The 23,444-nt window shown below is 31.3% G+C and overlaps 1 protein-coding gene and 1 long non-coding RNA gene across 4 annotated transcripts in view; both read left to right on the forward strand.

Moving 5' to 3' along the window:
* LOC118179486 (splicing factor 45-like) overlaps positions 1–23,444 on the forward strand; it is a 75,205-nt gene that overhangs the window by 18,092 nt on the left and 33,669 nt on the right. For all 3 annotated transcript variants that reach the window (XM_085810592.1, XM_085810593.1, XM_085810594.1), the window contains 2 exons: positions 1,909–2,019; positions 2,622–2,851. In XM_085810592.1, the coding sequence (XP_085666718.1) occupies positions 1,909–2,019; positions 2,622–2,851 (341 nt within the window). The remainder of the gene's footprint in view (positions 1–1,908; positions 2,020–2,621; positions 2,852–23,444) is intronic.
* Positions 11,737–17,827, forward strand: LOC146998380 (uncharacterized). Its single transcript, XR_015039404.1, has 3 exons — positions 11,737–12,072; positions 14,606–14,695; positions 17,695–17,827. It is a non-coding gene; the product is annotated as an uncharacterized LOC146998380 (long non-coding RNA).

Raw genomic sequence — 23,444 nt, forward strand, 5'->3', positions numbered from 1 at the left:
CATTGTTTTGCATATTTTTGTGAAAGTGCACATGATAAACTTGCAGTTTATGAGCATATAAACAGCATCCAAAGGCATCATTTTTGATAGTATCATGGCTCTCATATGTGATTTTTTTTCTGCTGTTTCTGCTCGTGAACAAATAAAGTAATGCCTTTAAGGTGTAATCACAGTGTCAACAAATGAATAAATTCACAAAGAGCTCTATAATGCTGAATGGTCCTTCTGCTGTATTGTGGAATAACAGGTTGATGCTGTGGGCTGCATTTGGTGGCAATTGAAACTAGAAAGAAATATGTAGGGCTGTATGTAAGCTGCCCAGAGCAATGAAACAAGCGTCATAACATATGACATCACTTGTACATGACACATGGTTCACGACTGGAAATACTTTGTTAAGTGTGCAGAATGTTTCCACCACACAAATATCAACACTTACAATTTCACTATGATTAGCTGAAGCAAATTTAGTGTCCTGCAAATCATTGTGATTTAATTTCATTGTTAGCAAGCCATCATTTTGCATGTTTGCAGTGGTGTCACAGCAGAATGAAGCCTTTACCATTTTCAAATGATACATATCCCATCATTGTGGAATAATGGTGTGGGCTGCCATTAGTGTTGATGAGTATTTATTTCGAATGCACATTACAGGCATATTAATAAGATAACAGACAATGCTCATAGGTGCTCTCTTGGCCAACACAATCACCGGTCTCTCATCAGCTGGGCACTTGTGGAATATGGTTACACATCGATAGAATATTTTCCTTCTTCTGCAGAACAAAATGAGCCATGGGATTATATCACTAAACTATGATGCCACAGGACATGATTTAGATGCTCATTGCTTTAATGCAGTGATGTATTCAGGAAAATACTGGAGCTGTAGCATCTTTTCTTTTTGATTCCCTATATATCTAAGTGTTTTATTAACCCAAAGGAGCATTAGCTCAGAAGGGCTATTAGTCTCGAAATGGAATTTCACTGTAAAAGGCTGAATTAGTTTTCAAATTGTTGCCACCAAATTTTATTGCCCTGTAATTTTAAAAGAAATTAAATAAAGGAGAATGTGCATGAATGTAGGTATATTTCTCACATTGTGAAAAAAGAATGGTATATAAAGCCATAAGATTTGAATAATGTAATCTTCCACCCGAACATAGGCACCTGGAATCCCGAATTTTGGATTTCGAGTTTGTTTATTAGCAATTTCACATTTTGTAAAACTTTAAAGAATTTTTGATTAACAAACTCAACAATTTCAAAGCGAACAGTGGCTACACTGTATGGGGTGGGGAAATCTCCAGTGAGTGAGACGTCTATCAGAAATTCTAATGATATGTTGTTTTTAAATATTTTGTCATATTGCTGTTGAATTGAATTTTATGTGGTTCAAGTGTAAAGAAGATGATATTTAATAAATAAAAGTAACACATAAAACATTACAAAAAAGCCCCTTTGTGTGTAAGATAAAATCTAAAGGCTTTCAGATTTTTTTATCTTTTTTTATTAAAAGTGTGTGAAAATTAAATCATTTGTCCTTAATTATATATATATATGTGTGTATGTATATATTAATCGTTAATTATATATATATATATATATATATGTAAAGCTAACTCTGTTTCCAGTCATTCTGTACCACTGTACTTGAATTATGCAGTTGTTATTGTATATCTGAAATTTAGTTAACTAGTTTCTGAAAATAATCATAAAGACCTAATTCTATTTTTTATACTAATATATACACATATATGAAATGACTAAATAATTTTTGAAAAGTCTAGATTACTTCTTTCAGAGGGAATATAAAAATTTATTATTTATATGATTAAAAATTATCAAGTCATTATTATCAAAATCCCATGCATCAAGTAACTTTATACTTCTTTTCTTTCTAAAAAGAGAGAGCAGATGAAAAAAGGTGGTGCTGTTTTACCACCTGTTGTTGATCTGAAATCTAGAAAAGATGATGTAGATGAAATGCAGACTCCTATTCTTGGTCTGGGACCAAAGGTAATGTAACATGTTTATGTAAATGAATGATATATTAAATAAATTTAATACAAAGCATAGCTTTTAAAATTACCTAAAATTTATATCTTATAAAAAATTCAAATAAACTTATATGTTTTAAGAAACTAGGTTACTGATTTGTATTGTCATTTTAAGATGTATATTTCTAGCATATACATAAATTATTTGAAAATCAGTATTTTTGAACTAATATTATCATCATTTATTATGTGAATTATGCTGTGTAAGATAGTATTATAATATGATAAAAATGTGGCAATAGATTCTGTTTTTCAGGAAATTCATATAACTAGCTCCATATATTAACGTGCATTCCGTATAATGAAGTCATTATCAATTTATTCTATATTGATGCATTAGTTTCTTGAATTGAAGTAAAAATAATCAGTAGCTGATTACCTTATGTTAACTATCCTATTAAGAGACTATACAAAAATTCTTTTGGAAAAAGGGCTATTCTTACTATTAATTGTAGCGAAAAGTTCAAGTCTGTAATTATAATTTTATGATTTCTCGAACAGACCTCAGAGCAGCTTCTTTTTTCTCCTCTGATAAGTGATTGTTCTTTATATATATTACAGGAAAGCAAAGGGAATACTACATTGTTAGGTGGTGATTGGGATATTCGTCAAGAGTACGAACCTTTATGGCCAAATGATTATGAAAAAATTATGAGAGACAGAGCTGATAGAGAAAAAAGAATTAGAGATCGTGAAAGGGATCGAGAAAGGGACAGAGATAGAGATAGAGATAGAGACAGAGACTATGACAGAGATTATAATGATGAAAAACCAAGCAGACGAAATGACAGGTAAGTTGGCACCTTTCGGATAAGAAAATTTTTTAATGGAACATAAGAGTAAAATATTTTATTTATGTTAATTTCATTAAAAATATTTCTAAATTTATGTAAAATTTCAATTGTATAATTTCAGTCTTTTGAAATTGTGGCATTATTTATTAATAACAACATTTAAGTTATTAATAACAACCAATGTAAAATTATTGAATAAAGTTTAGCACTGTATTCATAATTTTGTTATAATTTTTTAAATGTAATGTATTATTTCATGTTATTGCTTACAGTGTAATTATAACTTAAAATAATTAGTATGTAATTCTTTGACCACATTTCATAATCAAATACTTTGATAGAGTCATTTTACTTATTCTCATTACTTATTCTTATTCTCATTATAGTCATTTTACTTATTCTCTCCTTTCCCCTCCTCAACAAAGTTCTTTACGTACGAATTTTCTGATCTAAATTGTTCCTTCTTTAAAATAGTCGTTATGTTTTGTTTATCTGCTCCCCCACTGAAATGTTGTAGACTCTTAGGCAACTAATTTTTCAGCAAGCTAATGCACAAAAAGCTACAGCCATTTCGAAATTGGTACTGCACTAAGAATTTCATATGAGAGCAGTTAATCAATCAAATTAAAGAAAGCAAGAAATATCAGTACTAATACACCTACCTTTTTTAAGAAATATTTCCTTTTTGTGTTTTTTTTTTTTCCCCCACATAGCCAGTGATCTGTTTTCACATTAAAAAGAAAATCGGAGAATTGCAAAAACTTTTGCCTTGCGCATCGGCCAAAAGAGAAGACATGCACGTGCAGTGCTTAAATTGCGCCGTAGCCCACTGGAACTCGGCTCCGGTGCTTCTCAATTTTTAAGATAAATTACAATTTTAGCCGGTACTTCTTTTTATAAAACTGAATCACAATTTAAAGGGAACAAAATTTAGAATTCCTAACGTTTTAGTTTAACAATAAGCAGACTTTGCAATACTCTATTTCCCTAGAAATACGAACTCATGAGAACATGAGACGTTCAAGTAAAGTCCCCTCACTCGCATGCGGAAACCTTTCCCTTTAAAAAAAGCAATAAATTTAGGGGAGTTTGTTTAGGAACGCCTAAATTTCTTGCCATGCCATTGTATCTAGCGTATTGTTTATCGATGCTTACAGTTAGTTATCCTCGCAGACAGTGACAGCGAGTAGAATAAGGGGGAAATACTGAGATAAACTGCTCAAGCACGTTCTATACATCGCCTTCCCACAGTATCCACTAATGAGGGGTAAGGGTAACCAGCAACTTTACATTTAGGAGTCCGATTCAAGACTCATTTACCCCTGACACCCATCTGCTTGATGGCTATAATTATATTAACAGAGAGCCGCGGTCAAAGAGAACATTCTCTCTCACCAAGATTCCCCTCATTTTTTATTTCCACCCACTCATACCCTCATTCTGTTTCGCTTTGGAATTTTCATTAGCTATACTTTAAGTATATTTAATTTTTGTGATGATAAAAGAACTTCCCCCTCCCCTACGATCAGAACTGAAATTGGTCCGGAACCCACCGGATTTCGGTTCCGATGCTTCTTAGTTTTGTAATAAATTATAATTCTTGCCGGAACGCACCGGAGCCCTGAATAAGAAGGCTGCCGCACTTCTTTTATGTAGTTAAATAACAATTTCAGTAGAAATTTTATCTTGAAAATTTTATTTTAACAATAAAATTATATTAAAAATCGCGTATTAAATATCAATTAATCTCTTTACATTTTATTTAATTTTAATTAGTTAATTACTTCAATCTTTAATTATTTCAATAAATAATAATTAATTATCTAATAATCAATTAAATCATAATTAATTAATTATCTAATAATTATCAATTAAATTATAATTAATCAATTATATAATACTTATTGATTAAATAACAATTTATAAACATTAATTAAATAGCTATTAATTAATTTGATAATAATTAACACTTAATTTTAAAATTATTAAAGAGTTTAACAGTAATTTTATTTATATATTTACTCTTGTTCCTCTCTGCTGACGGTCTTCCATAGGGCTACGGCACTTCTAATCTTAGAAATTAAGCCCTGGCTACATGCATATCTGGGTTGCCACATAAATACTTTTTGATGAGATAATGGGTTGCCATGTAACTATTTTGGCGACACAGTGCTTTGTCTCAAAGCGTTTTTGCGACTTTTCGGCAGAGGGTCTGTAGGTAATCAGAAAGTACCATATTTTTGTGCCATTTTATATAACTGAAATTATGATTAATTTTTTTAACTAATCATATTTATAATTTTTTAATTAATCCTTAAAGTCCTATTTTTGTTCATCACAGTTTATTATAATTTATAAAAACCAATATGTTATAAAAGCAAAGATGTAATATTTTTTGAAGAATGGGTATACAAGTTGATCTAGAAGTTCCTGTTCACTAGCTCTATGGTTATGTGTAGTATGCAGTATCAAGAGTATACAGATATTAAAGACCATGACTAAGCTGTATGATTAGTTAGATAGTTCAAAATTCTGTGTAGAATGTGTGGAACATCAGTACCGGTAATTCTGAAAACAATGACACAATTTTGTTATGACATTTTTCATATTTGTTCTAGTGACATATTTATTCTGACTGCCAAAGGAAAGAATTATTGTATTATGTATACAGTCAAAAGTCGTTAATCCGGACTCGTCGGGACTTCGGCGATTCCGGATAATCGATTTTTCCGGATTATAGATCATCAGTTTAAATCTCGTAAGATGGCATGCAGAAATTCTAAAATTAAAAGTATGAAACCGTAATTTATGAAATAAAGAACAATTATGATCTAAAGCATATCAAAATTTACAAAAAAAAAAAAAAAAAAAAAAAAAAAAAAGAGCTTAATATTTATTTGTTTACTTTATTAAACATTTCTTTCAATGTAAGTTGTTTAAGTTGCTTTGTTTTATGTGATAACACTTTCTCTTTAATTCTATAAACAGACATAATTTTGTGTTCAGTTACAAAGTTCCGCTGTTCAAGTCCCGTAATTGCTGTGCCGAGAATACCGACTAACTTGTCAATCGAAATTTTTTCGTTTTCACTAACCTCTCTGTCACCTTCTTCATGTCTTTATCCATTTTTTGCAGCAATTCCACATTTTATTTATTGGACATCGGAACATACTTTCGTTTTGTAGATCCTTTGGGAGCACCAGCATCGGAAATTCTATTTGACAAAATCGAAAGTTCAAGTTTACTTTTATAAAATTGCTCTAACAGTCTGCAAAAAATAATAAGCCTGATCTACTTCGAAGATTAAGGAACAACGCAATCAACATTAACTGAAATAGATAATTACATAATTTTAGCTTATACCATCCGTTATACATTAAACACGCACGCGAAAACGTATTCTGCGCTTGCGCACACGCATATGTGCAGTCGTAAAGGTCTAAATGTTGGCTTTAGTTTTCCACATGCAAATTTTGATCGAAGGTCGATCGGTGGTAAGCTAACGTGGTTGCCGCTGATTGGCCGATGACATCAAGATTGGCAGGTTGGCCGAGTATAATATATATGTACGCCGGTATCGGCGAATCGTGTTTTTTTTTTTTTTTTTTTTTTTTTTTTTTGCTCTCTTGTGTGATTATCAGTTAGCATTTTGCTAGTTTGCTTTCAATCAAATGATTTTAAAATGTAAAGTAATGTTTAAAATGTATTACCTCTTTTATTTTATTTATGGAATAAAGCAAGAATTTTATTTAGTTTAGTCTTAGCTTTATTTAAGGGAAGCAAAACATGCTTTGCCTTTATCACCACTGACAACAGGGTTATGGGCCCAGTGCCAACAGCTAATCAGTCATCCAGTTCAACTCAGCATTGAAGGAATGTAGGTGAAGAGGGCCATTATCCACGAAAAGAAGCTGACCTGTCTTAGAAGTTTGTTCAAGTCGTTGTGCTCACACTTAATTGAAGATGTCATTACTACCTGAAGGTTTTGAGTTGTTAAACATGACAACTGGGATCGATGGAAAGTCGACATGAAAATGCTGTTACTGGATAGAAATTGTTGGAGCTTCATAGAGGACAAAGAAGAAGAATTAGATAAAAGTGCAACAAGGCGTGAAAAGCAGGAGTTCACACTGAGGGAGAACAGAGCCTTCACTACATTATATTACGGAATTAAAACTGAGTTCAGGCCGCTGATACAAGAATGTTCAAGTGGTAAAGAAGCGTGGGAAGTTCTACAGAAGCAATTCGAACCCAAAACAAGAGCAAGGATAATTCAGTTACTGGATGAATTTTTTAGTATTAGATATACGCCAAATGAAGAAATAGGATTATTTATTCATCGCAAGAATAAGAATGACTACAAAGAAGTTGGCTGAAGCTGGTCACAACTTGGCAGATCTTTTTAAAGGATTCCAGGCAATAAGGAGATTACCCCAGGAATACTCCGGCATTGTACAGTTGATCTATAGGTGGAAGGACGAAGATTTTATGCTGGAAAGAATTGCTGAAGAGCTGGTAAGGGAAGAAAGCCGACTTCGCCAGGTAATTGCCGATTTAGAAGACAGCAAGGTAAGCGTGTTTAATACTATTAGTTTAAACGCAGGGAAAGATAAAGTTGAAAATAAAATTAAATCTAAGAAAAAAATGGGGAATATGAGAATAGGTCCATGTTTCAGATGTCATAAACTTGGGCACTTAATTGCTCAATGTAAAGAAAATGTAAGTAAAAATCAGAAGTTTAAAATAGACGATAAAAATGGACAGTTTAAAGATAAAGAATTAATGTTAGTAGAAAATTATGTAACAACTACAGATAAAGGAGGTAACGCAGATAAATTTAATTGGGTCGTAGATACTGCAGCTACAACTCATTTCTGTAATAATAGAAATTTAATGACAAATTTCGAAGAAATAAACGATATACGTATGTCTTTAGCTGTAGGAAATTGTGAAAGTAAAGTACTATTAAAGGGTACTGTCAAATTTGCAGTAAAAGTAGGCAATCGAATAAATTGGATTGAGTTAGATAATGTGTTATATAATCCAAATCTAAGAAGAAATTTATTATCGGGAGCAAGGTTAGAAAAGGCTGGTGCTCATTTTGTGATTTCAAAAGGGAAGATGTGGATATACTTTAATAATTGGGATAGATTATGCTACGCTAAACGATATGACGGACTTTATCACGTAAAACCATTTAGATATGCAACAGGTAAAAGGGAAGCTGGTTACGGTATAGAAATTGAAAAGTTAAATAAAATAGACGATGCAATGCTATGGCATCAGAAATTTAGCCACTTAAATTGATTGATTATATTAAGAAAGCTAGTAAGAATCAAAGCGTGAAAGGGTTACCAGAAATTGAAAAACCAACAGAGAGGTGTAAATGGTGTATTATTGCTAAATCTAGTAAAATAACTTTTAAATCTGTTCCGAAGAGATCAGATAAACCATTGCAGTTGGTTTATTTAGACGTTTGTGGCCCACTACCAGTTCCATCTAAGGGTGGGAGTAAATATTTTCTTGCTATTGTAGATGACTATAGTGGATTAGTAACAGTGTATTGTATGAAAAATAAAAACGAATCGTTCTACAACTTTAAGAATTATCATAGGCAAATGGAAAGACTGGCGAATAGAAAATTAATAAGTATACGCACCGATAATGGTGGGGAATTCTGTAACAGGCAATTCGAAGGTTACTTAGCCAAAAATGGAATTAGTGTTAAACGCACGAACGCGTACACCCCAGAAGAGAACGGTGTGTGTGAACGTTTTAACCGAATGGCATTAGACACAGTTAAAGCTATGCTTAATGACAGTAAAATGGGAAAAGAATGGTGGGCAGAAGCTCTTGGTTGTTTCGTACATACGTGGAACAGAGTATGTCATAAAAGCAACCGAACCCCTTATGAAATGTTCCTAAATAGAAAACCCAGTGTTGTTTATTTTAAAGTATTTGGTTGTAAAGCCTATGTTGGCGTGCCAAAACAGATTAGGAATAAATTAAAAATGAGGTGTAAAGAAGGAATCATGGTAGGATATGCGAAGGAAACTAGGGGTTATAGGATATGGCTGCCAGAAGAACGCAAATTAATAGAAACCTGTAATGTGAAGTTTGATGAAAAACTGTATGCAGCAAATGGCATCCTGGAACAGAAATCAAAACCTAAATTTAAAAGACTAGAGGAATCTGAGCAATTAGCAGAATCAGATGAAGAACAGGAAATTTCTAGAGAAGAAATAAAGTTGTCAGATGACAAATCTACTCCGAAAGAAGTATCAGACTTAAACTGGCAAAGAAAAGCAGTTAAAAGGCCAGATGGAACATGTACAGACATATATTATTATGTAGAGGGAACAGACACCCGTTTTAGATCCTATAATGATATTGAAAAGTAATGTGAGGCAAGAAATATTAAATATGAAAAAGATAAGTACAGACATATATTATTATGTAGAGGGAACAGACACCCGTTTTAGATCCTATAATGATATTGAAAAGTATTGTGAGGCAAGAAATATTAAATATGAAAAAGATAAGTTTGATTTTAGTGGAAAAAACGAATACTCGGGGAAAGTTAATTTCGTAGAACAGGAGACTAGCTCTGTGTCTGAAGAGGCAAATTCCGTAGAAATAGTTATCCCTTGAAAATTTTAAAGAAGCACGAAAATCAGTAAATGCCGAAGAATGGGATAAGGCAATGAAAGAAGAAATCGACACAATAAAGAAAAGAAAGGTTTGGGAATTAGTGGAAAAGCCAGAAAATAAAACTATAATAGGAAACAAATGGGTCTATACACTAAAAAGAAATGAAAAGAATCAAGTGGTTAGATACAAAGCACGCTTAGTAGCACAGGGATTCAGGCAGAAAAGAGGTGAAGATTTTGATGACGTTTACAGTCCTGTAGTAAATTTTTCAATCATAAGAATATTTTTCACTATACTAGTATGTTTATGTGGATAGACTAATTGTCAGTTAGATGTAAAGAATGCATATTTATATGCAAACCTAAATGAGAAAATATATATGACCCAACCAGAGGGATTTATCGAAGAGGAAAATAAAGTGTGTTTATTACACAAGGCCATTTACGGTCTACATCAAAGCGGCCGTGAATGGTTTTGTGAATTTGAAAGTACTTTAGAAAATCTACATTTTAAGAAAATACAATGGTGTAATTGTGTTTATAAGGGTTCAAATGTAATTCTCTTGTTATATGTAGATGATATTGTGATTTTTAGTAAAGATCAATATAGTATACCCCCATAGCACAAAACATCCTCAGGATGTCCTATTTAAGTCGCAATATCCCGGGACATACTTAGGATGTCCTAAGGAGGTTGATTCTCAGATGTCCTGAGGAGATCGTAATTTAACATCCTGAGGATGTCTTATTTAAGTCGCTATGTCCCGGGATATGACAGGATGTCCTGAAGATGTTGATTCTCAGATGTCCTGAGGAGTTCACCAATTTCACATCCTGAGGACATTCATTCTGCATTGTCCGGAGGACTTTCGTTGTCAAACATTTTGAGGATATTTGTTCTCAAATTTACCAGTTTTAATTTTTTGACATTGCACATCTGAAACTTGCACATTATTTTATTTTTCATATGTATTTTACTAAGTTGTTTCTAAATGCTGTACATTAAAAATATTGATATGATTGCTGATTTATTCTTGTTATTTTGTTATTAATTTTAACTGCTATTTTTTCTGACGTTTTTAAAAATTTATTTAGTTATGGAAAAGATTTTTTTCAATGGATTAGCATTTTCTAGAATATTTGCAAAATTCTAAATAACATATTTTTTTAATAAAAAATGTATAAATTACATGTATAATTACTTACAGATTACAAACCCTACTACAAATATAGGTAAAATTAGATATATATATATTTAATTACGGAAACGAATTTTTTTTTAAATTTGGGTATAGAGACATTAGGTATTTTTTTGGAAGCAGGAAACATGAAAAATTAGCAACTGCCTTCGCAGGGAATAGAAGGATGGACCTCTGGAATACCGGCCCAGTGTGCAGAACCACTACACCACGAAGACACGCTAGGTGTGGTGGTGGTGTATTTAATTATGGCAAAGCACACTAGGGCTATCTGCCTAAGGGGAGGGATGTCTTCGTGGAAGACTTTCTAAGGGAAAGTGGCTCATATACACGTTACACGTGGGGAAAACCACGAAAACACCCATGCAGCCAGCCTGTTCGCGGGATTCGAACCTCGGATTGCACTACCAGGGTTCAGCGACTTTACCGCTCGGCCGCTGGTGGGCCGAAGACACGCTAGGAAAGTGGGAGAAATACCTTATATTACTTCTCTTTTTAAAGGCCGACTTTTTTTTAAAGGGGATCCAATCACTAAATCCTGGGTGTGGATATACCTCATCCAACACCTTTTTAGTTCGGGCGCCACTGTAGAGACATTAAGATTTTTTGGGGAAGCCGTGGAGATGAAAAATTAGCAACCGCCTTCGCCGTGAATCGAACCACGGACCTCTGAAATACCGGCCCAGCGTGCAGAACTATTACACCACGAAGGCACGCTAGGAAAGCGGGAGAAATACCTCATAAGGAAAATTTTTTTCCTCTAATTACAGGACAGAAAATGTTTTTCAATCGCGCGATCTGTTATTGATATTGAATTACAGTCGTGCGATAATTTCGCAGTAAAGATACATCTCTGATGACTATCCAAGATTCTAGAAACTTTGGTCTTATATAGAGATGGTTGTCTTATAAAAATAATGCTTAATATCAATATTTATTTATAATCTCAGAACTATTGGTCACTTTCAGAAGTGGTCGTTTGAGAGGCGATATTCTATATATTTATTTACTGATACTCTCAGATTCCAAAATTTGTTTATATTCTCAGAAATATTGGATGGAAGGTGGTCGTCCCATGCATGCAAAATTTTACATTTCATTAAAAATGAATTCGGCGTTATTTAACTATTTCCCTATTAATTAATTAATTAGATAAAGAAAAAATTAGGAAATAGTACTGTTTATTACGGAATAATGTAGGAAGTTCTACAGAACTATATTCTTTCGCTTCATTGCACATTGTATCCGGCAAACTACTAGTTCCTCGTATTCTTCCGCAAATCCGTAAACATCTGTCTGATTTGAAACGAAATCCAAAATGGTTGCGCCATGAGGTTAACTTGTATGGATATTTTTTGTTGCATGAAAGGTAAGTTCAGTTGCAATACTTGTATGTTTACTTTTTTTGCTTTTCGAATTTATGTTATTTATGTCATTTTGACAGTTAAATGTTTCACAGCTTTATGAATTGTTACTATTCTGTCGTGAATTACGTGTATCTCAATGGCTGGCTGTCTTTTCAAATATCTAATTTGCCCTGCTATCCAAATGTTTATGACTGAATTTTTTTTAGTCTAGTTTATGCATTCAGTTTCAAAATAATATGTGTGATCAGATTGCTTATTATTTTATTGCAGCAATAAATTTATGTTAAATAGTTTGAACAATTGTATAAAAATAAGAGTTTGCATTGTTTTGTCCAAAATATGTATGGTTGAAACATTATCTTAATCTAGTTTGTAATTCAAGTTTTTTTGGGGGTACTGTTCTGTACCAGAATCGGAAATGTATGAACCTGTGTTCGTAAGTATGTGCATAGATATGTATATGTAGACACACAAACATACAAATATACAAGCATACATAAATACATTTCTGAACCCGGTCCTGATAACAGAACAGTACCTTTTTTTAATCTTTTTTGAATATTTTATAAAAGGATTAAGCATTTTTCAAACTGCATATCATTTTAAGATTCGACTTGCAGGAAGACAAAATATGGTCATTCAATCAAATGCTTATGAATGCTTTTATCATTTTCTCATAAATATTGTTTGCATTTTTATTGTATTTTAGATACTTTAGTTATGTAAAGTGAACATGAGAATATTAGGAAAGCTGAAGAATATGAATAGCTACCATAATACATGTATTTTTTCATTGAGCCCATTGTTTTAGGAACCAATGCACCATTATTATATGCTGGCTTATTTTATAGTTATATGCAGTTTAATTTTATGTTCATGTTACTGTAGTATTGTCATTATAGTAAAAGTATTGATAATTTTTGTTGAATCTTGCAAGTTGCCTAACATTCAGAATTATTACTACCGAATTTTACTGATAGGTTTTTTCGAGTTGACATAATCTGTCTGATAAATAAAATAAACTGGTGTTTAAATTATATGCATTTCTCTTAATGTTTCATTGAAAGTGAGATGGAAATATAAATGCTATCCAGAAAAGTGAATTCTTTTTGCCTGAAATAACAAATTGTGCTAAATGATTAATGTTTATATCATTTTAGAAATGTCAATATTAAAGTTTCTCCTCCTTCTCTTCTTTGATTTTGAAATAATTTATAATAAAATAATATATGCATAAGTGTAATTAATGTAAAGTGTCATTCAATAATATAATTTATTTTTACTGATATTTTTATATTTCTTATCTGGGTTTTCTTTTGGTGTTAGAAGGAGGAAAAGACTGTAATGTTTTAATTAAGGAAATAATTAAAACATTACAGTTTTTTAAATAACACAGTTACAGTAATGTTTATTGAAGCAATCAGTACTGTGTGATTGCCAGTGATTGAATAATGTTAAAATGCATTGTTCATAAGGAAATCTTTTGTGTTATAGATTTTATTTTGACACAAGCTGAAATTTGAATTATTGGAAGCACTTCGAAAACCCGAATTATTTCCTGAATCATTAATCAGGCCAATATATAACATACAAATTTTCATACAAAATTATTTCTTTGAGCATATAGAGCTCATTTAATTTTATTATTTGTACAAATTTTAGACAAAAGTAGCATGTAACAGTTAAAGATTTATTGAAGCCTACTTGTTACTTGTGGTAACAAAGAAGTGTGAAAGATATTGCCACATTAGCGAACATGACGATCATTGATGCTTAGTTTAGAAATTTAATAATATATTGAGAAATGCTGGGAACTTTCAGAAGTAGACATTTCGGAAATGATGGGCTTGATAAGAAATTTACATGGTTTTATTATTTATTCTTTAGTTAAGAATGGATTTTAGATGTTCATGTGAAAGAATTCTCTTTAGTTATATGTGAAAGAATTGTTAAAGTTTGGCATTTAAAAAAATGAATTAATAATATGCAATTATCTTTTTATTATACATATATTACTATATATTTCTAATGTGCTATGTAAATGTCAGTGCTAAACAATTGAGATACTATTTTCAGGGCAATGTTTTCTTATACATGAAAAATTCTGATACTTTCTTATCATCTGCCCTCACAGCTTCAACTTATGCTAAAACAGCAAGAGTATGCACACAATAATAGCAAACTATGAATATGCATACCACACACATGTATTTACATGCTTTATATTTAATCTTTATTTCTGAATAGTATTCCATTGGATGAAAAATATGTGAATATTGACCCAATATATATATTTTTGTGTGTGTGCATCCTAAAATTTCTTGTTTCTTATAAAGTGCTTATTTGAATTACTACTTGTGAACAGAGCAGTAGATATGAACCGTAAACTAACCATTTTGCCAATTTTCACAGCTTTGCAGATAGTCAGAAAGCACCAAAATTTGTAATAATGTTAAGTTTAAATGATGTTCTATACTTTTGTGTTAATTTTTCTAGTCTATTAATTCTATTACTGTGTTATCAAACTTTCTGCAGGAATTTCAACTGGTTAAGATGTTATTACCATGTGGAGAAGAATTTGGTTTTCAAGCTAGAAAAAATTGCAGCTGAAGGATTTTGTAGAAGGTCAGTCAAACTGGTTTTAGTTAATTATAATTTAATTTTGGGTGAAGAATTCTCAAATTTATTTATCATAAGTGTCTAAAGGTCTTCTAAATTAAATTCTGCTTGTTTTTGAAATTTTTTATGACATTCATTCTTTGATTATTATTATTATTTTTTTTTTAATTTACTAACTTATGTCCAGGCACATAATGTTGCATTTAATGTCATACCTTAAATACTGTAAAATGTTAAAATAATACATTTCACTTAAAAATGTGGTTGTGACAGTAAATTTTCTGTTACATTTAATCATATGTATAAACATTGGTATACATCATTTTTCAATAATCTGTATATTATTTTGTGCATTTCATTTACATGCAAGATCTGGCATATGACTTGCTTTTCAAACTGATAACATGGTGTAATAATGTAATCTAATGGTTAAAGTTTACTATGGAACAGGCCAAATTTAATAAATTATTCTTTGATAGAAATTTATTCATGTGTTCAGTGTGTCCCATCTCTTTAAATTGCTAAAGTAAATTTTATGTACTTGCATTTAGGAATTTTGACTGTATCAGAGTAATTTTGTTTCAGTTATTATAACATGCAAGGGAAAAAATTCATTCATAGCTCCGTATTTAAAATTAGTTAATTAAAGTCCTTAATAAAGAGGGACGTTTTGTTGTTTTTAATGTCGATAGAGTTTAATTCAAAAATATGCCACATTAAGGGTTACTTTTTAACCTAATTTAAAATTTTCATTACTTTAACATGTCCAATAATTGTTATTTTAACTCCGATATTGTAATAATATCAAAATTCCTTACTTTTTGATAGGTAATCCAAATGTAAAACAAGAAAAGAAAAAATTAAAATCTAGAAGTATATTTATTTCATACCTCTAACAAATAAAAACAACGCAAGCACTTTTTACTGTCTATCTGCATAGTGTGGCATGTCCCGTAAGACTGAGATTTGTATGGTCAAATCCATGTTTCAGTTAAAGGAAAATGCATGCACAGTCTTCTGATTTTCCCATCGATTAAGGATTCTGTATATACTAGCATAAGAAATATATTAGTTAATGCAGTGTTATACATCAATATTTATAGACAATTATTGTGGCTATGTTTATTATAATTTTGTTCACTGTAATGGCTGGAGTGCCTAAACCATCATGCTGTGTAAACAAAACTCAAATCTTCATCTCTGCATACTGCTCCACTAGTGTTTAAACCACTGAAATGGTGATTATGGTAAAACATCTTTGGTAAAAATTTACTCTACTGTAACCCTTGGCGAATCGTTTCTTTTTTTTATATCAAGATCGTCACCTGAGAGGATCGGCACCAATTTCAAGGTGGCCGCTACACAAAACCAAAATAAGAAGTCAAAGACATACACAAACTCTGTCCATGTACACATCGACCTATTAAAACAGAGAACTGCACAAACTGGGCATTATGCACTGCCTTAACTTTGTCCATGTACACATTGATCTATTTTCACTTTAAGAAAATCAGAAAGTTAAAAATATCATAGTTACCAGAAAATATTCACCACTGTCTTAACACACAGACAACCAAAAATACACAAACAGAGAGGAATAAGTTACCAAAAATACATATTTCCTAACATAAAAACATTAAACAACAAATCTTCTAACAAAAATTAACACACAGAGACAAAAAAATAAATGAAACGTCATTTTTTTCACGTACCTTTTTTTTCACATGCATATGTTTAGGCTTCCCACCACCATCCTCCAGGTAAGCAATTCAATTCAATTTTTCGTCTCTTAGTCACCTCAGACATACTCAAACGATGGTACCCACACCAAAATAATAAATAGCATGTTCAAAATACAAGACCATACCACTTCCGTGCAACCAAACACAGCAATTGAAAAGAATGGTAAGAACCAAAAACCTGGGACCGTACAAAAGGTTTACTATTAAAAAAAGTAGCTCAAAACTAAATTTATCACAACAAGTTGGCAATATTTGAAATAACTCCTTTTTATTGACAAAAAAAAAAGTTTTTTTTTTTTTCTAAAGGCTACTTTCGCCAACATTATCAACATTAGGGTTACCGAAAAACTTATTTGACGCAATGGGCTTCCACATTTCACAAACAACCACTTTGCGATTTTTTTTCAGACAGAAACCAAGGTGTACCATACAGTAAAGATTAGCCACATCTTCATTTACTACTGTTACAAGTACTTCTTTGGTAAATTTCTGTGGTTAAATTCAAAAGTTTAAAATTGCATTAACATGATCAGATTCAGAGTCATAGTTAGGGTTTTCAGCGTTCAGGGACAACTGAAGATTTCGCGCCCCCTACTGCTTGCCAAGGATGGAAAACATTTAATTCTAAAATGTTCTAACATCAGTTTGGCGCCCCTTGGATTCTGCGCCCGGGGACAGATGCCCCTCCTTCCCCCCCTCTAGCTACGCCCCTGATCAGATTTTATTTTCTGCACGTAGCTAACAATTACTTATGTGTTGTCAGATAAATGTTACCAGATGCAGTTAATTATTTTTTACTTGCCAATCTCATGAGACAAGTTTTTTTTGCTCCTGCAAGACTTTACTTTGTGTTGCAAAATAAATTCATTCTCATTCTGTTTGGACTTGCCTACACATTAAATTTAAAATAGTTTTATGAATAGGTAAGATGTGATTATCATAATTTTGTTTCTCTCTTTATCTTGGCAATTTTATATGTTGATTCAGTATCCAGGTTACCTACCAGTGGCTGATTGATAAAACTGCTCATATGTTCAGCTGGTGGTTTGAGTTTATTTTCTGACATAAAAAATTTTAAAAGGCATCCCCCATGTTTATTTTACTATAATCGAAAAATCAAATAATTGCTACTCTGTTTATAGGTATTAAATGTTAAAATATTTTAAATGCTTCCTTTAATTTGCATTCTAATAGTCATTTGTTTAAATTTAATTATGAATTATATTCACATATAGTAATTGTAAGTGTTTTTTTTTATTTTAGGTGCTGTGAAAGGCAATGACAGAGATCCAATTTATCAAGAGTTCTTATATACATAAGAATACATGGATATAAGATTGTTTTTCATGAATTCAAATAAAATGTGATAAATTGGATTAATAAAAACTATTTTGAATTTTGAAAAGTGTTTTTCCTCTGTTAATCATAATATAATGCCATAAATTTCTGAATGTGTTTATTTTTCATCCAAATAAATAGCTTTACAAAAATTTGTCATATTAATAGATATTGCATAATTTAGCATTATTATAAATATTTATTATAGCAGATTTAGCTGAACTACTTTTTAGTCTCTCTGCAGATGAAGTCACAAAGGTAAGTGGTTAGATATTTTTCTGTATTCCCTATTAAGTAATTTTATCTGGTAAATTACCATTACTTATATACTAAAGGTGAAAGAATAAGCTTTCCTTGAAGATACAAAAATTTGCAGATATTTCAAAAAATTGGTATACGTAAAAAAGTTCTTAAATTGCCACATATGCGAAACTGAAAATGTTATATATGAAATAGTTCAGAAATATAAATATTTTCACTATTTTTTAACTATAATTCACTGCATTTGTTATATATAATCACAATTTAAGGTAGCAGTGCTTTTCTCACTGTGATTTCTCATGTATTTTGATTCATAAATACACATACATAAATCCACGTATTTTGATTTCTCTTTTGAGACCGAATAAAAAATGAACTAAACATTCTCATTGACATTGAGAGTTGAATAAAAGCTCACCTCAAAATAAAATGAATTAATAAATTTATGGAAAATTTTACATAGCATATATTGAGCAGAAAGAGTAAACTGAATATACTTAATGGAATTAATAATTGGTAGAGTTGATTGCAGAATAAAATGCCTTAATTGCATGGTAAACAGTAGATCTTTTGAAGTTTTTCTATGTTGCGTAAAATGCAGATTTAAATTTTTGATATTGATTGTCATATAAATGGCAATTACTGTTTTATTTTGCTCTGAAATGAATGGTTAGTAATAAAATTCTGGATGAGACAACCTTTAACATGCGCTAGAATTTACAAAGTTTAATTTGGTGCTGATTTCAACGGGTAAATTTCATTTTACTGAATTTTGCATAAAATAATACCAATGAACCATTGCAAATTATTTTCAGAACTTTTTTTTTTAATCTAAAAGGGCTATTAGTTTTGAAATGTGACTTCATATCGTCAGTCGTAAACTTGTTTCGCTTTTCATTCAAGTCTTGCCATTTGGCAAAATTTAACATATTTACCTTTAAAACCTAATATATTATTGACTAACAAGCCAAGCTATTTAAAAGCATTACACACAGTTCTTAACAATGCTTTTTTAAATTTTTAATCTGATTGATTTAAAATGCATTTAATTCATGATATATCTAATTGAAAACATTTTAATATTTCTACATAATTACATGATACATTTCTTCATTTTTCAAATATATAAAAGATATATAACTTTCTGGTGTCAGTATCTTATAAAATGTTTTGCTATTTCCACTGCCCCATCTGTATTGATAATCTATGCATTCATAAACTTTTAGCCTCTTTAAGTGACTGCTAAAATCTGAGGCCTTTCAGATTTTTTTTTTTTAATTGTATGAGCAGAAAGATAGAATTTTAGAAGAGCTTCTTGAGTTACCTTTTGAATGATATAAAGAATTGTTAACATAATGTCAAATTTTTACAACTAAATATTAAATATATAAAAAAGCCTGCAGCATTCTCATGTTACGAAAACATATTTATTTATTCTGAGGCTAGGAATTGATTTAGTTTTAAAAATACAATTTATTCCTTTTAACAATTTCCCAACAATGTCATCAAAACACTATAAATTCCTTACATGTTTTAAAGAAAGATGATTCATTTATGTAAAGATTATTAAATGGCAAATTTTATTATTCAATTTTTAATACAAATTAACTGAAATTAGAAACTGATTTTGTAAAACAATTTAATTATGAATAATTCAATTTGGGGGCTATTGGATGTTTAAAAATGATCAAAAGATTTTTAATATCTTAAAAATAAAAGCAAAATTTTCAGTTTTAATATTTTGTATTAATAATTCATTTTAATTTCCTTGCTCAGTTTTAATACATTCACAAATTCAGATTTAAAAACAAAATAAGTTGTATAAATATTTTCAACATTTCTGATTTTTCCATAGTAACCATAGGAGAAGGATTTAAGACTATCTGTGTAAAAAAAGTAGGTTTTAGATCATCACACCTTCACATACTTTCACTGGAATTTTCCTCTGTATATATACTGGGATGTGACACTAAGCAGTTGAGAGTATGTATTTAAGAGGTTAAAGGGATATTGTAACTAGTGTTTCAAATCCTGATAACATCCCATACGCTGTCGGTGGGACGTAGATAGGATGTCCTAAGGATATACTGGGATGTGACATTAAGCGCTCAGGAGGATGAGTTTAGGAGGAAATTGGGATATTACGGGATGTCCTGAGGATGTAGTAAGTAGGACTTTAAATCCTAATAACATCCCATATGTTGTCGATGGGACATAGATAGGATGTTTTTAGGATATAATGGGATGTGCTTAGGAGGTTTGTGGGATATCCCGGGATGTCCTGAGGATGTAGTAAGTAGGAGTTCATATCCTAATAACATCCCGCACGCTGTCGATGGGACTTGGTTAGGATGTCCTGAGGATATCCCGGGATGTGACATTAAGCACTCGGGAGGAGGTGTTTAGGAGGTTCGCGGGATGTCCTGAGGATGTGCGCATATCCCGCGAGCAACATCCTTGGGATATCCCAAGGATGTTTTTGTGCTATGTGATAGATAAAATAATTTCACAGCTGAGTAAGTTTTTTGATCTTAAAGTATTAGGCAAAACTAAAACATTACTTGGAATTGAATTCTTAGAGAATGAAAATGGGTTTTTTGTACATCAGCAAAAATATATCGAAGAAATTTTTGAAAAATTTAAACATTTCCAGATACCAATAACTTCACTTCCCATAGCTAAGGGCACTATTCTTACAAAATTAGATTGTCCATCTACAAGTGCAGAAGTTGCGGAAATGCATACATTACACTTTAGAAATCTGTTAGGATGTTTAGTTTTTGTAGCTAACAGGACAAGGCCTGATATTTCATATGCAGTGAATAAATATCTTATCACAATTTCAGGAGAATCCTGGAATTAGGCATTGGGAAGCATTGTTAAAATTGCTTGGTTATCTCAATAGTACTAAATTATATAAGTTAAACTTATTGAAGATTAAACATCTAAATTTATATTGTTATTCAGATGCTGATTATGCAAGTAATAGAGATGACCGCGTGTCCATGGGAGGATTTATATTATATTTAGATGAAGTACCGGTAATCTCGAAATCTGTTAAACAAAAATGTGTAAGTTTATCAACCATGGAAGAGGAGTATATCGCCTTATCTGAAGCAGTGAAGGAATTAATGTGGACGAAAAATGTCTTACAAGATGAAATTTTAAAGTTTAATTTAAGAGTGTGTAAACTATTTTGTGATAACAAGTCTGCCATTGATTTTTCTAGATCGCCAATAGAAAATCGCCGAACTAAGCACATAGACGTAAAATATCACTTTGTTAGAAGACTAGTAAATGATGTTAGTGTTTGACCTTGAATTTATCACCAGTAAATTAAATACTGCCGACTTATTTACAAAAGCAGTGACTGCTGTTAATTTAAGAAAATTTTGTTTAGATGTTTTCAGTGTTTAAAGAAAATAAGTGTTTTCGTATAATAGAATTGAACTATGAACTTCCGTGAAAGTTTTGTTTTTGTCTTTGCATGGGGAAAAGAGGGCCGTTTGTTGGCTTTAGTTTTCCACATGCAAATTTTGATCGGAGGTCGATTGGCGCTGAGCTAACGTGGTTGCCACTGATTGGCCGATGACGTCAAGATCGGCGGGTTGGCCGAGTATAATATATATGTACGCTGGTATCGGCGAATCTTGTTTTTTTTTGTTCTCTTGTGTGATTATCAGTTAGCATTATGCTAGTTTGCTTTCAATCAAATGATTTTAAAATGTAAAGGCTACAGTGTTAGCTCTTTTATTTTATTTACGGAATAAAGCAAGAATTTTATTTAGTTTAGTCGTAGCTTTATTTAAGGGAAACAAAACATGCTTTGCCTTTATCACCACTGACAACAACGCGCACGCGTAAACGCCTATGCGCATGTGTCAACGCGGCGCATGCGCAGAAAGTTTTTAGCTTTGAGGTCCGGATTATGGGTGTCCAAATTAACGACTTTTGACTGTATTATATATATATATATATATAACTTTAATAAAGAGGTTCTGCATACCTTCTTGTTATTACAGTCATAAACCAGAAGTTAAGTGCTTCTAAATGTGTGACCCTAGTCCTGTAGTCCAGACTGCAATTTTCATCTTTCAGCCTCTTTAAATGTACCTGAAGGGACCTTGGTTCTAGTTTGATATAAAGAAGACTGCTTCTTTATATATGTAATAATAAGAGGAGATTCAGATACATGTAATCACAGCTGATAAAATATTGTTTTCTTTATTCTTAAGAAGTACATTCTTAACATACATCGTAATGGGCACAATCTGCTTGCCCATTCTTCACCACACTTGTATCTTTTTACATTGTTATAATTATATGATTCATAAAAAAGATGTTAGTGGCTACATGTGAGAAGACAGCAAGCAAAAGCTGGAATGTATGTATAAATATAATTCATAATAATTTATAATAATAAAACATTTCACATACCATCTCCAAGGGACACAGTTTTCTTATTATGAATTATTGGTTTATTACTTTGCAGCTTTAGTGCAAGTCATAGGCTTTTTAATTTTTAGATACTTTTATTTTGAATATACTATATATATGTATATATATATTTTCCCCTTGACAAGTCGATTAATCTGCAATCAATGACAATGGCTACTTTTTCAATACTTAAAATTTTTACTTTGGATTTTGATATTTTTGCGATTGAGGATTTTTCTTTACAGATTTTAAAGCAATGTTTTTAAAGCAATAGATGTCTAGAAAATGTTAATTTAAAATACTAATTAAAATACTGACTAAACATTTTTTTAATAATTCATTTTTAATAACGTAGCGGCACGCAATGAACTGGACGTTGATCTGTCAGCACTATCCTTATCTTCAGGGCAGATGTTTTTATTTTATTCGGCTTATAATTCCTTACTAAATGTAGTATTTCATCTCGATGTACTCTGTCTTTGATATGATTTAACCTTTTAACTGTCATGCCCGAGATTATCTCGGGTACAGCACTGGTGTTTGAAAATGTCACGCCCGAGTATTTCTCGGGGTAATTTTTTTTTTGAGTGCATTGTATTGTCATACGCGATTATATATCGGGAGATGTTTATTTCGGCTACATTTGGTTTTGCCAATAAAAAAATTTGACAATTTGTGTACCCAAATCATCAAAATAACTTGACAGTTAAAGGGTTAAATCAAATTCCTCGTCATTATAAATAACCTGAATACACATCAAATAGTTTTCTGGTTGCAATTTTCTAATTTCGACTAGGCGTAATGCATGCTTTACGCATGCACGCGTTTAAAGAAATGTTTAATAAAGTAAACAAATAAATATTGAGCTTTTTTTTTTTGTAAATTTTGATACCTGTTAGATCATAATTGCTCTTTATTTTATAAATTACGGTTTCATATTTTTAATTTTATAATTTCTGCATGCGATCTTACCAGAT

Source organism: Stegodyphus dumicola, chromosome 2, assembly GCF_044657685.1.
Source record: "Stegodyphus dumicola isolate Sdum_Otavi_A_Nest chromosome 2, ASM4465768v1".
NCBI classification, from domain to species: domain Eukaryota; kingdom Metazoa; phylum Arthropoda; class Arachnida; order Araneae; family Eresidae; genus Stegodyphus; species Stegodyphus dumicola.